This window comes from Anticarsia gemmatalis, chromosome 20, assembly GCF_050436995.1.
Source record: "Anticarsia gemmatalis isolate Benzon Research Colony breed Stoneville strain chromosome 20, ilAntGemm2 primary, whole genome shotgun sequence".
Lineage (NCBI taxonomy): Eukaryota > Metazoa > Arthropoda > Insecta > Lepidoptera > Erebidae > Anticarsia > Anticarsia gemmatalis.
The window spans coordinates 9728397-9755482 of NC_134764.1; the positions used below are offsets into that span (position 1 = coordinate 9728397).

General features: G+C 34.2%; 1 protein-coding gene across 2 annotated transcripts in view; it reads right to left on the reverse strand.

The window, feature by feature from the left end:
• Positions 1–27086, reverse strand: part of Rph (Rabphilin) — a 242387-nt gene that overhangs the window by 22892 nt on the left and 192409 nt on the right. The window contains exons 1-5 of one of the 2 annotated variants that reach the window (XM_076127288.1): positions 26825–26976; positions 9894–10039; positions 7123–7267; positions 5558–5726; positions 2836–2964 (exon numbers count right to left, since the gene is read on the reverse strand). In XM_076127288.1, the coding sequence (XP_075983403.1) occupies positions 2836–2964; positions 5558–5726; positions 7123–7267; positions 9894–10039; positions 26825–26892 (657 nt within the window). In that variant the 5' untranslated portion in view covers positions 26893–26976. Of the gene's footprint in view, positions 1–2835; positions 2965–5557; positions 5727–7122; positions 7268–9893; positions 10040–26824; positions 26977–27086 lie in introns of those variants that run through there. The other variant, XM_076127289.1, reaches the window with a different exon arrangement.

Below are 27086 nucleotides of genomic sequence, written 5' to 3' on the forward strand. Positions count from 1 at the left end.
TGGCATCTGCCACGCAAGTGGTCGTGGCTTCGAACTAGAGGCAACACGCCAATGATTTTTCGCAGTTAAGTGTGAAATGAAATTATTTCTAATAATAATCACTTGGTCTAACTGTGAAGGACTTCGTGAGAAAACCCTGCATGTCTTAATTTGTTTTATACATTTCTTGAGGGTATGTAAAGTCCCCAACCCACACTTTTCAGCGTGGTGGACTCAAGGTCTAAACCCTCCCCTTTTTTTAATCGTTTTTTTCTTTCTTCAACATTCAATTTTATGTTAGTTTGCTTGACGTATCGGTGCAAGTTTTACTGGCTGTCTAAAGAGAGAGAAATTATTTTATTATTCACTATATGTAATCCATCCAATTCATTCATTTCTATAGAAACTTTTGTATAGAAATTTATTTAAAAAAATATTGTTTCGTGGTTCCAAATCATGACAATTTTGTAGTAAAATTCTATGTAAGTATATTTCAGTTGGCGTCCAATTAGTCCCTTTGAATTCTATTAAATCGATACTCGTAATCTCCTCGTAATTGGCAAAGCTGTCCAGTTTTCATATTGCAATAAATACAGCTATATTGCTGCCAATGCTATTATTATAAAGCGAGGACGACGGTTTGTGTACGTGTAGAGTAACGTCCATTACTGAACAGATTTAAAAAAAACAAACTAAGGAATGAAGATATACGCTGAACTTATTCATGAATATAACAACTTTAAAAATTTTCATAAATAATGTCTAAACTTAATTCTAAAATTAAGTTACAACAATTAATAAACAAACATGAGTGCGCTATGCGTTGTAATATTTTCCTTAGTATATCGTTTCCTTCGGCTATATTGTTTCTAAAATAAAATAAATATCGTTTTCTCAAATAAAGTGGTCGAAGTATCTACAATATTGCATTTTTCAAGACCTCAAGATAAACCGATAAAGGAAAACATTGAAATATTTTCCTTCTCCGCTCCTGAAACGAGATAGAAAATGTATTTTCTATTTTAAAATATATTGTGTATGTACAAGTATTCGTTCATATAATATTAAATGTTTACGCTTGCATGAAATTGAAATGGCGTAGAGAATGTAAATGTTATATCGTATTTATTTGTTAAATGTTCAACTTTTACTATATTAAATTTGATATGAATATTATTAAATTATCGAGTTTCGATATTCGTTTATTTGCTACAAGCATTTACGCAATGTACTAACAAATTTCTCGGTTACATACCAAGCCCACTGCTCATAATAGGTATCAAAAATATAAGTATTTTATTTATTTGTGTTTGCTTCTCTTTTTATGTAATCATTAAAAAATCACGTGTATTGAAAATGGGCACAGACGCGATGAAAGTAGCTAACGCGACATCCATAATTTTGTTAAAATTGAGCAGTTTATTTGTTTGAACGCGCTAATATCAGGAACTACAGATTAGGTTTGAATAACTTTGAGTATTATTTCCATTTATTGAGAAAGCCTATTGACTATATAGTAGAGTATATAGCGCCACTCAACATAAATAAAATAAATTGAGGCTATACAGCAATATGTTTTTCGTGAACACGGAAAAACTAAAGTCCACGTGAACGAAGACGCGGGTTGCCGGTAGTCGTTTATACTTAAATAGTTAAATACAGCCTAAGTTTTACAAACTTCGTAACTGCACACTACAAGAAGTAGAAAGAACTAAATGAAACAAACGCATTGTCTAATCGATACTCTTTAATTCATTTGCAAAGCTTCCTGTATCGAGTTGCTGCAAGAGGGACTTAGCGAGGTAAACAAAACTGACGTCACTCTGATTAGATAAGAGAGGGAATGTGGGATAATATGTTTTCTTTTTTAGTATTTAATACTGTTGTAGTGAACTGAGGATCTCATGGCAACAACAGCTGGCGCGGATCCCTAATGTTAAGCTACGCTTACCGAGGTTGGTCTGTGAATGGGTGACCATATCATAAATACTTCTCCGTCTTTCTGAAGGCACGTTTGATTGTGGGCCCCTGTTGTCATTTTAAAAGATCTTTAGCAGTCGTGACTAGCAGTCACTGTCACAGCTATCACTGGTAGTCAAAAGCTTTAAAGTCTGACAACCAGTCTTATCGAAAGATAGGCAGTTGCTCCATGTAAAATACTGGTATTTAGCTGCATGCAAGAATGGAAGCCGACTCCAGTATAATTGGAAAGCTAGGTTGATGATGATATACAGTCATAGCACAGTTTTTTTCTCTCATACAGAATACCATAATTTAATCAGATTTACTTTGTGTCTGTGAAATATATGACTAGCCTATTAGTCTCCGAAGAGCCTTCAAACAGTAATCGTATCAGTCTAGGTAACCCAATATATTTGCGAACGGCCAACACCCTATATATCGTACGGAAGCCGCTCCGTGCTTCAAAGAACACGTTAATCAGCTTAGTGACGTCAGCGGTGATGTCACTGATTAGCTGCATTTCTGATAAATTAGGCTTGTTCAAGTGGTTTGGAAAATAGGATGAGATCATTTTTAATTTTTTCAGAGTCATTTTAGATCTTGAATAAACTAAAGTTCTTTCAATATTTTTGTTGATTTAAGTAAAAACAATATTTGCATTCTATTAAAAATATAGTTTTTGCAGATAATACCATCTCAAAGTTCATAGCAGACTACAGACCTTGCGCTGTTCACTTACATTCATTTCCATTGACTTAAATTGAGAGAAAATTACCGTATTGTGTAACTTATTAATCGACCGATTGATGTATTACCACCTAAAAACTAATTATTTCTAGATACATGTTACAAAAGTATTTCTTACCCCTAATTATAATAAGAAAGTGAACTTACCAAAGGTGAAGCGATAGATTTCCTGCTATCAGTGTTGCTGGCTTGCCTGGAGAAGGCAGGTGCATGTATGCTTAGAGGAGAGCCTGGCTCTGAGTCTGTCTTGCCTTCGTTACTGCTGTTGCCGGCGTCCTGTGTACAATAAAATAAATAAATAAAAATAAAATAAAATAAAATAAAGAAGTAATGTTACGTAAATGCTTGTAGGTAGTGTATGGAAATCCGTACGTCGATAAACATATGTAAAATAGAATAAACTGCACTTATACAATAAACTTTGACCTAAAGTTTTCTCGGGTAAATCGCTGAACCGATTTACGTGATGTAGCAGAAATGTAGTTTCATAGCAGAATTCTTATTTATACTGGTAGTATTTTTGAAACAGATGCCCGCCGATAAAGCCCGTTTCATTATAATATTAAAATAACCTGCTTCTTTATTCTATCTACAAATCTACCTCACTATTAAATCGACAATTCACATTCCAATACAATCAGTTGGTATTAACAGATAATCCGTTTGCATTTAGCTCGATTGAGCCGCTCGTAGCTAATCGAGTAATAGACTAATAGTATCGGATTGTTTCTGATATTGATAGACACCGGATAGGCAGCTCGGTAGATGAAATAGAGGGAAATTCTCATGTTGTGTGTTGTGTTGATGTTGTGTTTTTAGTTAATATTCAAAGGATATTTTATAAAATGACTGAAATTCTAGCAATTGGCGAGTTTTTTATGCCTCCCCAGTGTGATTAAGAAAAAAAAAGAAACTTTGGTTTTTTTTTTATAAAAACTAAGACAGAACGGATATTGCACTTCCAGGCATGCATCTTGGATCTTGATATATATGAAACTGATTGGAATAAGTGATAGAAAAACCATCCGTGACATAAAAATTATGTGGTTGTCTTTTCTGGACATTGGCTGGGTTACGTTAGATAGAAGGAACTAGGCAGAGTATTTGGGAAAAAAATAGGTCCCATGTCTGTCAGTGGGTGATTCTAGGAACTGTAAAAACAACCTATTAATGCTTATAACTTTTTATATAGTGCCGTATTTCAATTTCCTCTAATAATATAACTTAATTATCCATAAGCAATTAATCTGTATTTAATGATGCAGGCGCACCGCAGAATTTTCATTTGGTACGCGAACGTTTCACGCAGACCAGTTAATTATGTGCAGACTGTGCTAATATTTACACTGAATCAGATCAATCGTGGTTGCTAGTGGGACCTTTATATCACACGATGTGAGTTTAGAGTCCATATTAAATGTTACTGAAGGAAGTTTTTAAATGAAATAACAACTAGCTGGATTACACCGGCTACACATTTTTTTGAATTGTCTTCCATTTTTTGGTACAATCGCTATCAAGTGAATGAAAGACTTTTAAATGTTGATTAGTATGAAATTAAAGATTTATGCCGGCTATAACTAAAGTCCGCTAAACCGTCGAACATAAACTTGCAAGAAATAGATTAATATCATTAATTGTTTTCAAAATAAATAAATACCAAACTTATTCGTTTTTCTAAAGTGTAACTACGTAAAATCTATTGGAGTTTGATATAAAATATGTATATGGGATATTAATACATTACAACCATTAATATACATATAATACAATAGGTATATCTATCCCACGGGGATTTGCTGAATCTCAGGAACTTAATGAGAACCCGTATTAAGTATAATTTACTCCGAATCACCTTACAAGAGAGATGAAAGCCTTAATTTTTTCAAGCATCTTTTAGATCTTAATGTCTTTGGAAATTCTGATACTATTCCTTTCGTCCCTATCTTTCTCAATTTGCGTGTCATAAAATTAAGTGACATAAATTAAAGATGAATGATGGGGAAAAAAGAAAATCATTTTCCTAATATTTTTTTATTTCTAATATCCCGTCTGTAATGCCCAAAAGTATAGACAGAAGTGTATCAACAACACTCACGTTTCGCCATTACCAATTTTAGTCCCATGTTATAGGGGGCAAGTCTATTGTCATACACCATATTACCAAACTCCGGGCTACTTTTGTGAATTTTTCAAGATGAATTGGGAAAAACTCAATAGTACTTTAAGTCACCCCAAGACTTCGTGACCTGCTGTCGCCACGGGCAGTCGCTTACACTACCACACGACAAAATAGACAATATTTTTCCTTGTCTTTAAAAAGTATATAAAACATTTATTACGTCATCGGACCCATAACAGGGATACTGCAAACATAAATAAGCCGATGTAGTCGGAAGTATGCAAACCATTAAATGTTCTAACAGCGCAAATGGCCTGCCCCGCGGCTTAACACGGCTTGAGTACATGTCAAGCCGCAGGACGTTACGTTTTTACATTGTTTTGGAGAAAATAATGATAAAATGTGAAGTATTAAGCGAAAAAGCCCTGAAAAGTTATCAAACAACGCAATGTATAATTTTATTTAGATTTTTAATAATTTTAGTATTTTGACGTCTTCAGATTTAAAAGATTTCTAAAGATCCCGAGGTATGAAACGAGGAAAAAGAAACAACTAGAAAAATCTTTAACTTCATATTTTTACTTCAATATTATGTAGAAAGAGAATAAATTGATTGTTTTCTACTTTGGCGCAATTCAAAGAGTAAAATATGGACTTCAGTATTCAATCGTATTTCTGGAAACAAATATTTATACCTCACTTTCGAGAATATTTTCAAGTGACATAATAATTACTTCATAAGTTTACCTGCAAAGATCTCGCCAGCTCTGTATCGTTGTACCGTCCAGTGGTTCTTCTATCAGGGAGGATGTATTTAGGCAAAGACTTGAAGAACCAAGCTCCTGACTTCTTCCACATCTCCCTGGTCTCCGCGCATAGGTTGCACATGTAGGCTTCTCTTGAGTAGAGGGGAGATCTGTATACAAAGAAAAAGCTTTACTTTGTTCTTTTTTCTTATGATTATATTAAGTTCGCGATCATACAGCAGTACAAGGAGTATTATTAAATAAATGCCTATGTAAATTGTAGACTTGTAGTGCTCACACTGTATAATGCTCAAAAGAGCATTTCAAAAAAAAAAAATTGGATGTCCAAACTAAAAACCTTTCTAAGTAGAATTTTCACTTTTCTTGTGCGTGTTGCATTAGTGGTTTTCTTCGGCTATTAGGTATCTTATTTGGTTACAGATAACACAAATATTTAATAGGTGTTAGAGCCTTATATTAATTAGTCAATATCTTCAATAATTTGTGGCAGATCGTGTCCTACAATCGGTCCCGTATCGTTCCCTGTAAGAGTCCTCTTGAATTATAAAATCCGTTGGGATTTAGAAGTCACCTGTCAGACTGTTAACCTACTAGTTAATTGCTTTCATAATAAATCACATTGTGGTTAACTGAAATATACTCTTTATTACGTAAACGAGGATGTTATGAACGGTAGATAGTTAAAAACTATCTACGTATCTAGTCCACCACCAGTACCACAAGGTCTTGTTAGATTGCCCCATCGAGCAGTATTTCTTGATTTTTGTATTTTCCCGCCCGGAGTTTGGTAACATGAATAGTATATTGCAAAGGGCTTGCCCACTCTAACACGAGACTTATAAGCGCAAAGCGGAAAAAAGTAATTGTTATTGCACTTGCAGATCTAAAGAGCATTATATTTTAGAATGATTTTAATTCTTTATATCAAACATGGCATGGCACTTGTATCATTATCTCAGGGTAGATAATATGTCCTATATTGTGTTACATAGTTAAGTATCTAACTATAGCTGTGAACTACGTCTTGTCAGCGGCGCCTTGCCTTCACGCACCGTCAATCATCGTTATACGCTTATCCGAAGTATCCAGTCACAGACTATCTATTAGTCCAGGTTTATTTGTCCAACTAAATATTTTGTATGATATATTGCATCATAAGCATTCCATAATACAAAGGACAAACATTGTTAATTGATAGATCAATTAACTCAGTTTCATTAATCTAAGTAATAAGTATGTACACACATAAAATTACCATACCCAATTACTTCCGTACAGAAAATTATATTCTCAATTAATTCATCCATTATTTTTAAGTTTTTTAAACAGTTTAATTGTACATTTTTTTAAACAGTTACAAGAACGATGAACCCCGATAATTCTATTATCGTTCAAAATACAATTTCTGTAGAAGCTTCTAACGTTAACTAGTCTTACGGCCATTTTCTTCTTGTAATTTTTATTTTTCCCCCTATACTTTGGCTGTTACTTTTGATCTAGCAACTGGCCGTAAAAATAGCGAGACAAAAGTGCGTTTTCTCTTACCTATGTGGAGGGTTGTCTATGACGCACTTGGAGCAGGCTGTGTGTCTGCAGATGGAACAGGTCCTGAGTGGAGCCAGCAGTCGTGCCGTTTCTCCGCAGAGCAGGCAAGCTCGGGGCGCTGGACCTTGCGCTGAACGACGCATACCTGGACAAATGTAGGAAGTATATTAGAGCCACGTTTGGGAGGACTAATTCAAGATATCTTTAACAAAACAAAACTTAAATTTAAAGTATAGATATTTTCTCATTTTGAGCCAGTGAAGAACAATGAAACGAAACTTAAATGGAGTGTAACTTTTCATATATTATCAATTTTGTGAAAGAAAATGAATAAATGAGCTTGTCTTAACCAAGAAAGCAGATTATTTAAGTTTAATATTATAAGATATTCATAGATTTCGTTTATAATTGATGGGTCTGCTAGTGATACTTGAAAAACCCTTTTTCATCCCTACTTCCGTTCTCGTGTCAATTTCACTTCAACATTCAATATTAAGATACTATCTCGGTGTTATTTATCTTATAATAAATTATTATTCGCTTACAGTTTTTGGGCAACTTAATGTCTAATGTATAATAGAATACGGGAATTAACGCGAACACGCATTTTACCTTAAAATGCCTAACGTGGCTGAGTCAGCCTGCGACCACGGCGAGTGCAACCTGCGCCGAAACGTTAGGCATTTTAAGGTAAAATGCGTGTTAGCGTATATTCCCGTATTCTATTAAACATTAAACATGCAACGCGAGAGTTTAAAAGTTATGAACTTAATGTCTAATTTGCTCAATCCCGAAAGACCTTTGACATGGCGTAATAATTGTTATCTTTATTGACAACAACCACTAACCAGAACAGATTTTAACGCTTCAGTTGTGAAGCACGCTTAACTCAAATACTAATAATGCCTAGTTTCTGAGCCAAATTAGCGGTTTATCTTTTCAAACTGTAATTTTTAAATGAATTTAAACGCTATTGAATAGATAAACTACCTCTAAACGTACTCAGAAACCTGAGTTACCCTGAGTAAGTTATTCAATGCTTTTAATAGCTACATATTTCTTTGAATTCTGTATTTAACTGCAAAACATCTTCAGCTTTCTCATAACAACGTCAACATGCAAATTGTTTTGTAGTAAGTTAAAAAAGGACATCGTTGGGTACTTTGTGCTATAAATAGAGCCACCCCTTCCCAGGGGGTGGTAGGCGAGAGGCTAAGGGTAGGTCCAGTGTTTTATATTATGTCGCCCTTGGTTGCTTAACCTATGGTTAATCTGGTGATTGTATAGTTCGAAATGTTTAGTTTGATTTATATCATCATTTAAAGCTCTTTGTTTATGTTCTTATTTATTTAAAAATATTATTCGGTTTCGAGTATTGTATGGAATTACAACAAGCAAAATAACACGGGAAGTTGATTTTTTTAAATAGTATAAGTCACCTCTTTCAATCAGATTAACTTCATTACAAATGATCACCTTCTGAAGTTGAAAATCACAATTTTCTTCCAAGACAGTCAACATCACTTCAGATTTACGTCAAGTCATTAACAAAGACGATTGTTTTGATCATTAATTAGTACAATTATCCCTAACGTCTGAAAATCTCCGTATTTCGAGGAACAAAATAATAAAAAAGTTGAGAGAATGACATCAACCGTGAACGATTCTCGGAGTGAAGTTTTTTTCGCCGAATTTTGTATGGCACGGGAATTTGATTAAGCGAGTTTCTCGGTACTATACTGCAGTAGGGATGGTATTTGTTCTAACTGGTATTTGGGTATAGCCCTTTTTTGGCAAACATAATATATTTATTTATTTTAAACTTCTTATACAAAAGTGTATAAAGGTGAACTTAATGCCAAAGGCATTTTCTGCCACTTTACCTTAGGATGATGCAGAGATTAAAATTATTATGCAAATGTCTGGTTTTTATATAGGCAGAAACTTATCATGTTCTCTAAATTCGCTTAAGAACACATTTAAATCGACACAATTTATCAAAAAGACGGATTATTAATTTTTCAGGGTAAGAAAAATATTATCAGCTAAGAGTATGAGCTAATTAAAAGGTTAATTTAAAAGCAACTGATTTATTCCTAAGTTTGTTCCGTCTTCTGACATCTTATTCTTATTATACGTCTCATTCTGTGGAAAAACTTATTTTCTATCTAATCTGGAATAAATTAAGAGCTTTACAAATAACAAAGTTGGGCGAAAAAAAGATTAGAATCAGTTGGTGTGGTCAACGAATCCATTGTTATTTACTTTGACTACACATTGCGTATTTACTATTCGTGGTTTCGAAACGTTTAACAAGCGGGCGCCGGTCAATATTGAGTTTGAAAGTTTTATTTGTTTTTGTCGCTTCCCTCAACCAAATATTCTGTACCAACGAAATACAATAAATATAGAACACTACAGCCTGTTTTCATGTGAGGAAGAGAATATAGATCTCCAATAACATGACTGAATATAATACCTTTGCTCTCTACAGATGAACTTCCTTTGCTTTATCCATATCGCATGCCAGTCTGTTACAAACATGTACAAGACAGAATATTGTATTCGCCATTCGGACTGGTAAACACCTAAGAGATTCGAAACTTTGATTGTCTGGATGTAGCTAGTCTTTGAAGCAAAAATTACTTAATAGATTTGATGTTTGGCATATTGATGAAGTTTATAAACGGATAACCACACTTTGTGTTCCGGTGAATCTTGCTATTAGCAATGTACTCTATATACTCGTATTTTATCTTGGTTCATCTCACCTTCCAATCTTGCCACCAGTCGGCCGACCCTCTTAGCTTCCACCTCATCAATCTTCTCAGCTCTCTTGACCACGGCTGCTATGGCTTCCCTCTCGCTCGGAGTGAGAGGAGGCTCGCTCCTGGCTGCACTCCAGCCCGTACGGAGTCTGTAATAGGTACAACTTTTAAGTAATTTATTAGGACTCGATAGACTATGCTCTTGACAGTGACTCGTTCTGCTTGAAAGAATTTCAGCGCTCTTTAACTATACGACCGGTATCTTAGTTGACAATAACCGGGACCGATTTATTGTCAGCCAAACGGTTATTAGAATTTATAGATTACTATAGATTAGAAAGTTTTCTGTAAACAAGAAAAGTTAGTTTATAGCGACTTTATAAAGATAAATTCACTCTTTTTCAGTGCTCGTTAATAATAATTTTATGAATAATATAAGTCAGCACATATTTACGTAATACAGTTAATTAGTGTTCCCGTGTAATTGCTTAATCAAGCGAATAATGAGTAATTAGCTTAGTAATTGGACTCAGACATAATTATATTATTTAAGGAGGGCTCAAGTAGGGGTAATATTTCAGCAAGGGTACAGAAGGTTTACATTTAAATAAGACCCACGTGTAAAATTTAAAGAGAATTTAGAAATATATTTTTTAAAACTGTTTTTTTATTTAGATTGAAGTTGTGTTTAGTGTCTTATAGGTATAAGCCTCAAAGTACATTATACAGATGACATGAATACATAGAATTTGCGTGCCTTTGAAGAACGTTTCTTAAGAAATGCGCAGGATAAAGTTTGGACCAACAGTTTGCTTTGGTATATTTGTGACTCTGGCGACGTGTTATGTTGATCTCAGTCCAGTTTCCTAATTTGGAAGAATGTAAGACTGATAAAATACTTTTTCCAACCTATATTAAAACTAGTAACTAGTTACACTTTATAAGATCAAAAAAAAATTACACATTTCCCACTATATCTATTGTTTTCATTTTACTTAGTTTTTGGTTTACTTATTTGCCATGTAACGTCGAATACAAATAATGTAACGTTCCATAACAAACAAACAAAAAGTATATACTTTCGAACCTTTTCCCTAAACCCGCAAGTTCCCGCATGTGATACATATTTCGGCGCACAAAGCTCATGACATAATGCCTGTTATCTGATACAAGGGAGAACAAGTCAAATATTAGTTGTATGCATTATCGGATCACTGATCCCTGATCATGACATTGTGTTTACTTAGTTATTATAGAAAAGGTTTTTTTTAATGTATATCAGAAGCGATTTATGAAACAAAGTGTCTAGGATTTGATTTCTGTGTTTAATATTTTATGTGCGGGTGTGTGTGTTTGACAGAGTCATAGATCATTTTCTGCAGAAATTATGCCGGAATCTTAACTTTCAAACTCTTGCGTTGTATTTTTATTACGTAATAGAATACGGGAATTAAAACGAACAACCTACAATCTTCCTAGGAATTCCTTATCACTCTATCATTAAACCTATTCTTCCGTTTTGACGTGCAAAAACCAACCACATTTCGTTATTTTATGTGGAGAAAAACAATAGATATAAATTCATTTGCACACTAGTATAAAAAATACAACACTCCCCTCCACCAATATCTCTCTAAGCTACCAATCGAAACAATATTTACACCAAACAATTTCTCATTTCATACACTTCAATTGGAAGGGATCACAAGTTGATCTCCGCAACATCACTTTCTTCATAACGCGACAGTTCAAGGCGCCTTGTTATTGACAATCAAGTACTGTGACGTCACGGTATACGTCATTTGGATGTAGAAAGATTTGACAAGATGGACGTAGCTGTTTTATTGTGTAGAATAATGTCGAATGGAGTTATTTTGCTCGTTGTTTTTGTCTTTTGCTAACACATGTCTTCGCAGTTAACGTTAGAAGCAAAAATAGGGCCCGAGTTTATACTGGGCATGTTACTAAACTCCGGGCTACTATTGAGAATACTTTTCTTATACAAATTCTCTCCTTATTTTATCGAATAGTAAGGTCAACTTAGGGTCAAAGTTGTTCAAGCTGCCCGAAGGCCTTAGACGCGGTTTAGCGACTGTTATCTTAATAGTTCTGGTTCTAGCAGAATGACCGTGCTAAAGGTTACTTAACCCACAGGTCGTTTACTGACCGCTAGCTGCAACTGACTATGCCGCTTATATATCTTATATTATACAAATTAGAAAAACCCTATGTAAATTTGCCCATCCCGTCAGTCGAACCCGATACCGTAAACATATCCACTGCTAGTTATGGTTACTCGGAATAAAATTATTATTAGTTGTACAGTTTGTCATTCGTATATTCAGATTGTTTGTCAAATATTTAGTACAAACAATATTGGTCCAATTTCCCGCAGTTCGTTAGAAGCGATTTGTGTTGTCAAAAGGTTTGTTTGTTCGTTATTGGAAGTTAATCCGTATGTCGGAATTATTGTGACATGCACGTGTATTTCTATGGAAGAGTACCGGACATAAGCCCTTTTTCTCGGTAACATGGGAATAAACAGTTACCTTATAAGCAATTCACGTGAGGAAGGTTAAGGGTCAGTAATACATGTCAGATAACCTATCTGCTAGAATATAAAGTGAAATGATAAAGAATCGTCAAGATTCCATCTGGTAAGCTATTTGATACTTATCCAGGAGTACTAAAGTCTGAGTTACATAGGTAATAAGTGTGTATTCAAATGAGTTCTTTGATCAATTTTGCTTTTAAAAAGGAAAAGTTATCAGATCATGAAAGTTTGAAAAAAGTGGGTCAATCAATCAGCTGTAACGCGGAACAGCCTTGAACTAATTTGGGATGAATACAAAAATATTGGCTGAAATATTAATTACGGTATATTTTTACATATTTGCTGAATAAAAAGACTGTATCGTTTTAAAGCATCATACCTTATTACATACATACACTAATTCGAATCTTACTACAATTCCGTAGACTCGTAGCACCGTAGACCCTCTACGTAGTAGATGTCTACGCCTAAAGAATTTTCACAAGCACTACAGAATAGACTCAAAAATAGTTTTTTGACAGATTAAGGCTTTATTAACACTTCTCACTAAGCTTTTTAAACCGAATATATTTCCACACGTAAAGCCAGAAACTACTTAATTATAAACGCAAATACACATTTGTATATCAAAATGAGACACGACATGAGTGGGAAGCGGGAAGGCTTATGTAAAGTGACGTCACCCCGCGGCTACGACCGCAAGGATCAAAAGACATGGTTATTTAGGATTATAATTAGTGTAATTGGCCCTTTGTAATGTACATTTGTTGAGAATGGGATTGTGTTATGTGGGTTGTGTGGTTTTGTTTGCGCAAATCGACATTTTTGTGAAGTCACTTGCGCCATTACTTTTATTGTTGATCAAGAACGTATTGTTTTGTCAAAATAATAACTGACGTAAGTAGATTGAATAAATTTTATTAAATTATTAAGACAACTAAGTAATGAGTTATACTTTATCACTGTAACTATAATGTTTAATCTCCAAGAACAAACATAGACTACAATTCGGACCCGCTTTGCATCTTTTTTTTAATTTGGTTAATCTAAATTACACGAGCGGAGCCGCACATGTTAGTTAGCATGGTAAATTTATTAAAGTAACTGAAAAATACTTCTATCAAATTAATATTTTAGCATTAAGCGAAACTAAATTTCAATTTACGTTAACTACTTTTACTTTATATCTGCAGTAAAAAAGTCTTAAAAACAGCTTAGTAATACCAAGTCAAGATAACTTTCAAGACATTAATTTAGCAAGTCAAGTAGAAACGCGAGATAACTGAGATTAAACTGCAGCATCCCACCGCTGCTAGCGAAATACATGCTTGTAATAACTTGAGGTTGCTTATAAGATTTATTTTAAGTAAAAAAATCTCTTTTCTAGTACCATAACATTTAAATGAAAAAATAAATTTAAGGTATTACTATAGCTCTTTTAGTAACCAATTTACATACGATACCTTATTTAATACTATACTTTTGAAGTGTGACTAATCATTGCAATATTTTATAAAATGGCTCATTAGAGAATAAATTTTTAGATATCAGCCATTTGAAACTCTTTTTTTCTGAAATGATCTACCTTTTCAAACTAAAAGGCGATTCTTACAAGTGTGGGCTATTGAAAAAATATTTTTTTACAAAAAATAATAAGCTCATTGCGTTTATTGAATATAATCGTTTTCATTGGGGGTGTGTAGCCAGAGGTACGGTGGGGTCGCAATGTTTTAATCAAGTATTTTCAAATGACAAATACCCAAAAGCGATACGATAGTACAAAATTACTCTACAGAACTGATGCTATTCAATCACGAAACACCATAAAAGCCCTATAATAACAACAAAATAATGTGATTTATTTTATATCGACTTCGCCCGTAGCCTCGCAGCTATTCCCTGTTTCAAGGGAACGAGGTCTACCGCGAAACGGGACATTAAAAGCGGTGCCACATCAAAGCTTTTTTATTACACGATCTACATTATAACCTATGGAAAAGTTTAGCCTTGAATACCTATGTTGCCATTCGTGATTTGTTCTTGCGAACAACCGTGTCGTTTGCGTGCTTCCTGAGACATTTATTGGTGATATTTAAAACTAAATTCTTAGGTCCGTGTTCAAGACTGCTGGAAAACTATCGGATTACGGATAGTTATTCAAATGTCATTTTGACAGTTGCTTTTATACTTAATATAATACATAGGTAGTTATTCTTTAACTGTAAAACAGGCCCTTAATAAATTTACTTATCTGGTTTTTTAATAGCGATGTTATAAGTCTGTTTTCTTGATTACAAATCTACAAGAGTGTAAATATATTAATGCCCTTCTAGCTAATATTCGGCTTCGACCACCACTTTATTGTAGCCAGTCTATGCGGGATGTTGTTTATACTGTCCGAGTGTGTACACAACACACATACATAGTATGAAATAAAGATTTAGAGACAGGCATACATAGACTTTGTTTCAGAACATCATTTTTTGATACGCGTCAGCCCGTTACCATGGTTGGTGTAACTCGATCGAAACGTCGGATAAATAAATAAGGTATCGTGACATTTAAATTTATCGCGCATAAGACCCGTTGCATTTTGATATTAACTTTTTTAAGATAAAATTATTTTTCAGTTCAAAAAAAGACGTCATAACAAGCTAAAGTAAAAAGCAATTAAATCGCTATACCAATTAATTAAAGGTACAATTAAAACAATTGTAACTGACCAGAACTCATTTCACTAAAACCTTTGTGCGGAGGATAATATTATCAGGATTGCATTTAATTAAGGTAATGTTTATTCTTTGTAATATTCCGTTTGTATTGAAAACTTGGAATATTCCACTTTGTGTGATTTTATTAACTAATATTGTAGCGAATATAATAATATGCATTTTGCATCGGATTGCTTGATGTTTCGGCGCACGGGTTACGCTGGCCGTTGTATTAATTCCTATAAAATTTGCAATTAATTTTAATGTCAAGGTAATCGGTTCTGTGACATTGTGAATTTTTAATTATTTATTAGTATGAAAAGTCTGCCTGTCCTTCTATCACGTAAAATCGGATTAACCGATTGAGATCATATTAATCTGACTTTAGTACCTTTTGGCTATAATATGTAGATTCTACCACAGGAAGGAAAATCTAGCCAGGGTACTTTTTCAGTAAAAACCATGCAGATGAAGTCACGGGAAAAGCTAGTTATATAATAAAAAAAGTGTGTAATATCTCTTTTGTTTATTATTCGTGGTTCCTTTTTTTGTGTTGTCATTCGGTGAGAGCTGTGATTTTAGCCTCCAGGGATTCGAGAGACATGTTATGATTTATAGTATAAATGTGTTTGGTTATTATAGGGTAGATTGGTTGTGTGTTGTGTGAGGGGAAGCTATTTTTTAATTTAATATTGGAATGTACATTTAGCTTCTGAATCTATAGGTTATATTAGATGAATAAAAGTATTGATGGTATTTTGTAGTGTGTGTCGTTAAGCGTATTAACTTTTCTCGATTGACGTATTTATTAAAAAAGATGTTAAAAATTATTTCTGTTTATATTTTATCTTTCCATCTTCGCCTTGCAATAAAGAGTCCCTTAGCATAACCTTTACATAAAAAGCAATGCATAATGTTCAACAATTAATTTTAATCCCTGTAATATATTATTTTCTTTACTCCATACGATTTTCATAATATCCAAAATCACATACGAAAACGTTTATAACGCTAGTACTCATACCCGTATCGACTTCCGCATAATATTACCAATACAAACACATATTACTAAACCGAACCATTTTCCTTTAAAATAACATTCTGACTTCGTTAAAAGGAATATACTGGTTGACGTTAGCCTTATATGAATAAAAATCCCACCACCTCATTTCTACAAGATTACTTCACTATTGCACAATATTCAGTAGTTACTTCTAGCTAGAACTAGGTGGTACAGAAAGCCTGTTGCATAGCAATTTTCCAACACAATGCCTCCACGGTGCATTACCTAAGTGCTGGCTTATACGGTATTGTGTGGGGAAATGTAATGTAACGAGAACGACTAGAGATCTGTACGTGTGGTGTAGATTGTCTGTGGTATTGGTGCATTCTGTGAGAGTATTAAGCTTAGCAAGTTCGTAGGCGAAAGCCAAAGGACTGAAGTAATTTTGCTACATCTTAATGAATAAATTTTAGATCCATTTAGAAAGAAAGTGCATTCTCGGTGGGCTGTTCTACTTAAACAGAATACTTAGAGTCCTCTGTATTGAGTCTCGGCTTCCGTATTATTAGAGAGAGTTTTTGTCATGGAGCAACTGTCTATCGGACCTCCTCAACCTGGGTTATAACACGAAAATATTCGGTAAAACTGGTTGTCAGACTTTCAAGCTTCTGGCTACAGGTAACGATTGTCAAAGATCAGTCGGGACCCTCAATTATCATGCCTTCCGAAACAGGTCGTTTTGCGCAGCTGTTCTTACTTACCCACGAGCTCTGCTGTATTGTGCTGTAGTAGGCAAACTGAACGTAGGCCCCTGGCCCATGTTCAGTTTGCTTTCTAAAAGCTAGTATTTTTGCATACAAACGTAGTAAGTGTGCAAATTATATTTTCCTGAATCTGTGTTGTTACGTGTTTGCCATATATGATGTAGATATTTCGCTTTTAATGTTACCATTCCTTTCCGAATGTACATATGTGTAAATTTACGAGATTATAATGAGATCAACAATGTTCATTACTTATTCATAATCTAGAGATTTTCCTAAATTTGTTTCATGATTTTCCCAATTCCGTCCTTACACATTTGATACTCTTTTCATCATAAAGTGATTTATATTTTATAGCGTAGTACACAATGTTTTTGCTAGTCTTAACTGAAATGTTTGCTTTCTATCGATGAATTTCGAGATTCGAGAGTATCCTGTGTCTGATATATTTCACAGTGTCGACCACAAGCAACTGACCTCGCCATTTGATACTCACTCGATATTTCATGCGGTATTGGAAATGTCTTGAAATACGATAAAATGGTATGTCTGAAATCTCCGCATGAGTAATTGTACTGGAAAAAAGTCTACAGGAAATTCGGGTTTAGTTTAATAATAAATGTTGCCTAACCCAACAATCATTACCAAACTAACATTATCCATTTTTATTATCTTTGCAAATAATGTAAATGCGAAATCTGTTTGTTACACTTTTACGGCTAAACGTCTACACTCATTTTGTTGACATTGAACATGGGGATAGTTAGTATACATATTATTAGGCACGTATATTTTTATATCAGCTGTAAGAGGGGATGAGAAGTACACGAGCGGGCCGGGTCAGCTATTTAAAGATAGATTAACTATGTTTATTACTAGCTTTCCGCTTTCACGCTTTGAATTTCACCCCTATTCGGGAGGAAATTTCCAAAAATCTACTCTTAGTGCTCCTCTACACTCCCTAAGGAATTATCATACCAAATTTCTTCTACGTTCAGGAATTTCGGCTGTACGTTGCCTAGTCGTCACTTAGTAACGGAAGAGTTCTACATTGTATATTAATTGGTATCCGTTAATAGTCAACTTAGTGTCAAACTTGCTTTAATGCCGTCACGAGGCTTATAAGTCGTTATCTACACAATACAACGGTTACTTGCTGCGATGATAGTTTACTAAACGACGTTTTGGCGTTCCATGATTCTATCAGACCGTAAAGTTTCAAGGGTTAAACCGCCGAACGGATTTTAATGAAATCTATACTAATATTATAAAGCTGAAGAGTTTGTTTGTTTGTTTGTTTGAACGCGCTAATCTCAGGAATTACTGGTCCGATTTGAAAAATTGTTTCGGTGTTAGATAGGCCATTTATCGAGGAAGGCTATAGGCTATATAACATCACGCTACGGCCATTAGGAGCGGAGTAGTAACGAAAAATGTTACAAAAACGGTGAAAATTTTGACCCAGTCTCTCTTAAGTGACGCAAGCGAAGTTGCGCGGGTCAGCTAGTTCGATATAAAGATAGTTTGAATGCGTGGGCGTAAGGTAGTAAAGAGCTAGTTGAAATATTTGTTCCAAATTTTCGGTATAAGGGATCATGAATACTGACATTTACATTAACGATTTTCCGTAGTTTAAGGACTGAGCAACTCTGTGGCGCAGTTGTTAGTGTATCCGGCTCGTAATCATAAGGTCTTGGGCTTGATTTCATTGACAGGCAAAGTACTTTCTATTACGTGCAGACGTGGGTTTATTTATTACACCTCTGCCTACATCTTCGTAATGTATGGATGTAAAGCTTAACAAATAAATAAAAAAGAGACTCTTCAAATCGAAGACTCACAAGAATGTGCAAAAATTTGCGCTCAATTCATTACTTATTAAATTAATGCCTATTGAATAATAAAAAAAAACTTATAATGGTGAAATTTACTTTTTTGTAAAATGTTAAATTTTTCTTAGAATTGAACTCGTACATACATAAGTGAGAAATAGCATTCTTTATTCGCTCGTAAAGTTGCAAACGCTTAATGGATTTTATTGGTTGAGGAGTGTTCTCTATTATGACTTTAAGTCCTTACATGCAATAAAACATGGTGTGTAGGAGGCGTCGTGTTAGTTTATATTTACGTTACCATACAAATGCAACAAATAGTAGGTAGGTATTGGTGTCCCAGAGTGGGAACTTTTATGTCGAAATACCTCATATTTTTGTTTGAGAAGGTGTGCACAAGACTGCCTCAAAACCCGTGATATAAAGTGTGCGTTTTGCCCGACTTACGTCCTTCAATTGATAAAGAAAAGCTTTACGTGATAATTATGAAGATTATAACCTAAGAGATCTGTATTTATGTAGTTCATCTACTTTCTCCTTTAAAAAAGACAAGTCCTGCTTTGAGACTTGCTCTTGTGTGACGGGGACTTTTACAAACATACAAACAACGGACACAAAGCACAACCAGACCAGAAATAACTATTTGTGGATAACTCAAATAACTGTTCCGTGTGGAAATCGAGCCCACGACTCCTACACCACGCCACAGAGGCGGTCATCATTATGATTCTTCTAAGTCTTATCTGACAAAAACTGAAATACATAATAATATGTGATATCTTCATAAAAAGTCTTACCGTCGGTTTCTGAGGTACACTTAGCGGTAGTTTATCTATTCAATATCGTTTAAACTCTTACAAAAAAAACGCTATTGAAACTACCGCTAAATGTACCTCAGAAACCGGGGCTTACTCGTTTAATTGCAAAACTTATCAAAACAATACTCACCAGTTTCCTGCAAAGCGTCATATTATTACATGAGTGTTACGCAAGTGAATCACTTGATGTACCACCCACATGATACGTACAATGTACCTACATATGTTCTATGTATGTATGTGTGTGCGTTATCTGTGATTCATAGCGGGTTCAAGTTCAGCCGCTGTTTCCTTGTTGAAACAAAGCTTGTAGTTTATTGTGCACATCTTGCTTGCATTTGATAGTTTTTCTTTGGACTTAAGAAATGTATCTCCTTTTATATATGGTTGCGTTACGTAAATGCTCTTGTAGGTTATGAAACATTTATATACTTAAATATAGCGTTCATAAATTAGACAAATGGTTGGTACAGGTTGAATGTTACATGGATAGACTGGATAGTTTTTAGAAAAGGGAGTTAAGGAACTTGTTACTTGCTTTACTTTAAGAAGATGCAATTGTAAATCCACGGCTGTGAAATATGTGTATGCTCTTGAAAGATCTTTCTTTTAAACATTCATATGAATCAAGTGATCCCTGTTGCAATAGGTTTTCATTGTCTGATTTCTGTAGAATAGAATCTCTGACTGATCAATGCTATGACGATGAAAGTTTCTACTTGATATAAAAGATTTATGCAAGTGCGCTCTATTCACTACTCTTTAAGTTCTCGTTTGACAATCATCCTAATTGTATCTTCTAAATTATTTGCAACTAGTCTCATCCCATGACGATGTCAAAGACACATGATGTGAAACGATAAGCTATCGGCATGTAAACAAAGGAATCTATAAATAAATTAGGTTGCGTCGTTGTAGGAAGCGGATGCGACAGGCGATAGCGTCGCAAGGTCGACATTGATTATGTTGGTACTTTACGCTATGTATTGACAGGTATAGCCCTATTGGTTTGTTGAAGGGCTTTCTATGGGACGTATTATAATAAATTAATAGGTATAGCGAATGGAGAAAGGGTTGTAACGTAAAAGACACGTCGTGAATACTGGGAACGGGAAATCTGGCGAGGAACAAATTATTATTTTTTTAACTAAAGTTAGCTTCGTATCCATGAAGTTTTTGGTTAAGGTGTTTTACCTCTGTAATTTAATATGGGATAACGAAAAAGATAATTTGCTTTTCAGAGGTCGGTGACCCGCAATGTTATGTAAGTAACCTTTGACAGGAAAAGAAATGTGGCCGTATTTATGAAAGACAGTACTCGAAAATTAATAAAATACTGGTGATATTCGTAGTACTGATTTGACTCGTTGTTTTTCTACGGTCTTCTAGTGCCAGTCTGGTTTACTAACGGATACTTGTAGGTATATGTTTATTTTATTTTTACTTTACAAGCTATTGCTTTACGAAATATTGCTCTGATTCTCTTTTCCTTAATATGCAAAGGCTTCTTTACATAGATGTAAGTATAATGTTGATTTACATTTACAATTCCAATAATTTCCCTGTTGACTTATTTGAAATTGTATGAAAGTTACACGTGTAGTATGTTCCACGAATTTGTTCTAAAGAAATATCATTACATTTGAATGTATTCAATACGAAGTGTACTGAGAATCCTCTAAGATTCTTAGGCTGTTTATTAAAGGAATTGTGGGATGTGGGTGGAGCTTGTCCAAACTCCAGACGCTTGAAGGGACTGACGCCTCAAGGGACTGTTTGTTTTAGCACTTATTAAGCCCTGTTCTCAGTGTGTAACGGAAGGTCTATTGCAAATAATCACGGTGGCAATTCGAGTAGAATCAGTGCCGTACTGTGGTCACCAGAGTTCCTATAAGCTCTATTTTTCTGAGCAATTTTAATTGATGCTTGTGTGAGTTTTCTAAAACTAAGTTAGTAGGATCGTTTTTTTGTAAAAAATTATATTAATTACATAAGAATATTAACAATTGATTTATACGAGTTGTACATAACTTTTTTTTATTAGGATTCGTCCACTCTAGAGTCTTTTGTAACTGTTTCTGAAACACTCTTGCTGTAACCATGTCATTGTGATGGTAACATAAATATACACACTCTAAAGGATGTTAAGGGTAACGCCCTTAATAAAAAGCCTATAATTACTGATTAATTGACCTCAATGTCCCTCAAGTTTACAAAAGTAATACGTATCACCCACACAATCCGAAAAGCAAACTATTTACTTATTCTTTACGTAGCCGCGCCGTTAACAAGATATGTGCTCGACTTATAACTTGAGGGAATAACAACTGATCTCCGAATATAACCGCTTCAGATGTATTGGAACAAATACAATCTGTTATGAATTATAAATATCTGATATACCTATTATTATACTTGCTAGCAGATCTGCGTGTGTTTGCTTGAGTTTGAAATTTTCATCCTCAATTTTTGGCCCTTTTGCCGCTGATGTTTGAAATACGATTTAGCTTATTTTGATAGCTCCATAATGGCTCCATGGAAATTTATTTTATTTATACAAGGATGAAAAAAAAATGGATTAGGGAGGGAACTACTTTGAATATTGGAGATAAGTATAAAACCTTAATTTACGTCTATTAGTCTCGCTTTGTTTTACTTTTAACTGCGCTCAAAAAAAAATGTTCTATTCTTTTTTCTCTCCATTTTTTGTGTGAATTCTTTGCTATTAACTGCGTTAGTCATATGTTATAAGAACAAAATCAGTTTTTCGATTTTGCCTAAAAGCAACACAGACAGGCAGACAGACTTTTATTACAATAGCATTGAAGTATGGATTTTCCTCGTCTCGTCTAAGATATTGAAGCTTGAGATTAACTTTTCTGTAAGTAACGTGAGTAAACGTTTGTTTTATGTGTGGGATGACATTAAATGTAAGATAAACCAAGTGTTTGTTTTGTAGATACGCTGTTGTGGTCCACAGGGAATGACAACCTTCGCAATTATACATACATATATAATATCAAGTCTGTTACACACGTTGCACCATCAACAAAGTGAGTTTCACGTAATAAGAGGCGAGCCTATCGCCATTTTTTTTATTAACATAATAATTTTGTCAAAATTTAGGTACAGGGTTGGTTGGCAGGAAAATTGGCTAGAAGTAGACGAATGTTTTTGACTGGCGAGTAAAGAAAGGACGAAGATCACAGGCTAGGCCATAGGCAAGGCAGAAGACAAGGTACAATTTTTAGAGCTGCTTTGAGCGGACGGCGATGAGAAAGACCTATTTTCAAATGTGGTTAAAGAGGGCTGGTATACTTTAGATGCATGGTGGAAAAGAACAAAAAAGTAATAAAGAAAAATACCTATTGCGATAACATTTTCGGAGAATATTTTGCGGTTTGTTGTAATTTGAAGGCTTTGTATTTGTTGGAAAATAGAGCTAGTTTCTATATTTTTCATGTCTTCTTAAGAGACTAAAATACTTCATATTCATAGTCTTCAATTTTTACCTACTTTCCCTTTATTCTCATGTTTGAATATGAAGTGTATTGAATTGAATTGTAATACCCATACATTATGTGGCAGCAATGTATAACACATAGTTCAGTAAGTTTATTAATAGTTAACGGGGATTATCACAGATTATGTAATCAGTCAGGTTCATGCTCTGAATATCGGCACACCCACGAATCCCATGGATTGTGAGGTTGCTTGTATATTAAGGTGCTAATTATAATATGCTATTTTGGAACAAACTGTTGGAACTTGGAGGTAATCTATACTAATATTATAATGCTGAAGAGTTTGTTTGTTTGATTGTTTGTTTGTTTGTTTGAACGCGCTTATCTCGGGAACTACTGGTCCGATTTGAAAAATTCTTTCAATGTTAGATAGCCCATTTATCGAGGAAGGTTATAGGCTATATATCATCACGCTACGACCAATAGAAGCAGAGTACCAGTGAAAAATGTTACCAAAACGGGGAAAATTATGATTCTCTTATGTAACGCAAGCGAAGTTGCGCGGGTCAGCTAGTTGTTTATAAAGATCATGTTGATTTTTGTTGATCACTGACGACAAAAGCCCTCGAAAACTCTATTAAATGAATCTTTGTTACCTATGGCTAGTAATTGTATAACGTTAAACGTTACATGCACCTCAATGAAACGTATGAAAAAGTGAGATATTTTTTTATTTGTTGTTAAAAAAACTGAGTGGAAGTAACTTTGTCAGACCGATTGTTTGTAATGCATATGCAGTTAGTTAAATGGCTGAAACAATAAAGAAAAAAAATAGTAATAGATTACGATTCGGCGAAGGAATTAAGCTTATATAAAAAAGAACAGCCGGGCTGAGTCATGTGTTAAGAGCTATACAGGATTTTTCCGATGACACCCATCGACGTCCAATAAAAAAGCGACTAGACGACATTCCTTAGAGATAATAATATGTATAATATTCTCCATACTTTCCATATTATCTAGGTTATCGTACACTGGCCTGGCAAATGACCCGTAACTAATATTTGACTCCATCTACCCTCATATACATGTAAATGTGCCTTCAAACCCCCTCAACAACAAAACGACGTAAGTCACCCGCCCTGCCTTTGATTTTACGACGTTCTGCTATCAATAATTTCTACGCTGGTATAATTTTTAGTACATGTAATGAATTTTAAACAGTTTTATAATTTGAGGCGGATTTTTTGTTTTGATAATGTTTTTCGGGTTCAAAGTTGAAGAGGGTTTTTTTAAATTTAAATGTCTGTTTACTTGATGAAGGTTTTGTTTTTTTTATAAAAAAATAGAGAGGATAGTTATTTCTACACCATACAGTCATTTTGATAGTAGGTAAGCAATATGAAAAGTTGTTTGACAGATAGATATTCATAATCAATAGCTATAGCTAGCTAACATACTCGTAAACACCAAAAGATAATTTCAAAAACAATCTCTTTACTTTAGCTAATGGATAAAAAACTCACATTTTCGCAAAGTTTGCGTACATTTATTTGTCAAAATATCAACCAAAAAAAAATGCAAAAAAAGGTATTGTTTAATTAATTGTCCAATTTACGTACCTTCAAACCCAATCTTTCGTAAAAGGTTTTAAAAAGTCCACATAAAACTATAACAATTACAACGTTTTATGTTAGTAATAATTACTAGGTATAATACCCATTGTATCACTTAGAACTTTGTTAATTACACTTAAGTAAACTTAGTCCACGAACACAAGTTAGTCAATTAAACTTGCTCTCCTTAAAAAGTTGGAGCGTGTTATACCGTCCCTTTCAAAAAAACTCCTATTTATCTTGTCATTTTTGTTAGAAGCGGCAAAACCGCAGACCGTGTAATTAGTAAGGTTAAACACAGTCGGGGACGAGACTCAGATGGGTGAACATTTAGCCGTATTCTTAGACTAAGATAAAATTTCCCAGCAAAGGAATGAGTGTCGGATAAACTATCCAATAGATAAAGTAATTAAACAACTGTAAATAATATACCTGATAACATAGCCAATACATATTCAGAAGCGGTGAAACTAGCCGTTAGATATCTGACTATCACTGACATCGATGATAGCTATCAAAGAGTATTTAATCAACCACTCAAATAGTCATTATCGAGTGAGTCCATACCCGTAGTTGAAAAAGTACTTACCTCAACTTCTTAAAGATCAGCCCCGATTTCAAAACTTCTGAATATGTATCGTTTAGCTTGTCAGGAAGAATTTTGATTTTTGCAGGTTTTTTCATACATTTGTCTTTATTTATCAGTGCTATCCGACACTTATTCGCAAGTCCTCAAAGTATCCCTTTGTAGCTTCAAAAATGTTTTTAATACTTAGCTTCCAATGCAGAGAGAACTTTATTGGCTGCTCGTATTTTAATAAATGTGAAATACTCTCTAATAATAGAGTCACGCACAAGCTCGACTATTTTCGTGGGTGTTGAAGACGATCCTACTCCTTTATTACTTCCCCGACTTTCCTCTTTTAAGAAAAATCTTAGGATTCCTTGGAGTTCAATCGAAATCGTGATAAAAAGTATTGAAGTAGATATCCTTTTAATTTATAGTCTAGCTGCCATTCAAGAATGTAAATATAAAAGTTACTAAGTAAGTAAGTAAGACTAGCTTATGCCTGTTTCTGTCCGTTAAAAAAATTCGGAGAGATTTGTAGTTTTTGCTTAAAAGAGGTATACATTTCTATACATCCTCACAAATTTTTGCATTCATGATATTAAGCGCTTAAAGATAAGTACGTAACCATTTTATAACGTCTATCAAAAGGCAAAGCCAGGCAAAGGCATGCCCCTTTATGCCTTTTTTCCACTCACGCGTTATATAGAAACGGGCGGAAATAATTGGACGCTTTACAGGACAATAAACAGGGTTGTTGAATTTCTTTGCTTAAAAATGGAAAAAAAGTGGATGATCAAAACCCGTTTGAATACATACATTTAACAAAATACTGATAATAGTTACTCCTTAGCTAAATAATTTAAGACATCCTGATGAATTGAACCTAATGTACCTGGGAGTTCTTTGTAATAGTTCGTGAAGGGAAGGAAAGACCCCCGCACGTAGCCTATGTGATGGACTCAAAGCCTAAACCTTACTTGCGCCGACCGTCCTCATTGAAGGAGTCTCAACTCCGAGTTAATAAGCATACTAACTTTATTAAGTAAGCTTATTAAATTTTAAAGAGATAAGTAAATTAAATACCTAAGTATATGCTAATTGCCTACTATAACATTCAAAGGAACACGAAGCAAGTCTTTAAATAAATCAAATCAAAAGCGGAAGCATCAGCTAAATAAAATGTCTGTACTGTAGCTTAATTACTCTGGCTTCTATTTTAATATCCTCTTTCAACTTTGTACCAAAAGGAATTAGATATTAATCTCTCACTGTATAATGCTTAATTTGACTGTATTTATATTTCCCTTTCCGTTGGTTGGTAATTATTAGATTTTATTTATAATAAACTCTAGATGAATAAAAAAGAAGTCGTTTAATTCTGACTTCCGCGTACACTTTTCAAAGCGCGATACTCTGTAAGTTTTCAGAATTTTTGAGTCAGTATTAATTTTAAACTCAAATAAAATAATTATTTATCAAGGGAAGAATAGAAGTCTTAAATCTTTTGGAAATAATCGTATTAATTTTATCAACTATGATCAAAGACAACTCCAAAATATAAACAAAAACACAGCTGATTGAAAACTTTATGAAATACTTACTTGGCCCGAAGCGACAGCTGGCGGTCATTCGGACACACATATTTGTTGGCTTTACTTTGATAATTCATTGCACCAAATAAAAAAATAAAAGAAAAATATTTAAAAATATTTGTAAACGCGGGAAAATGGCGCGTCGCGCGCGTTCGCGCCTGTTGATTCCGTCCAACTGTTGCTTCGTGCGTGGCGGCATCTAATAATCGATATTTTAACAACGCTCTTGAAAACTAACAATATGTTGCGAACACGGACGACATCCCTTTAT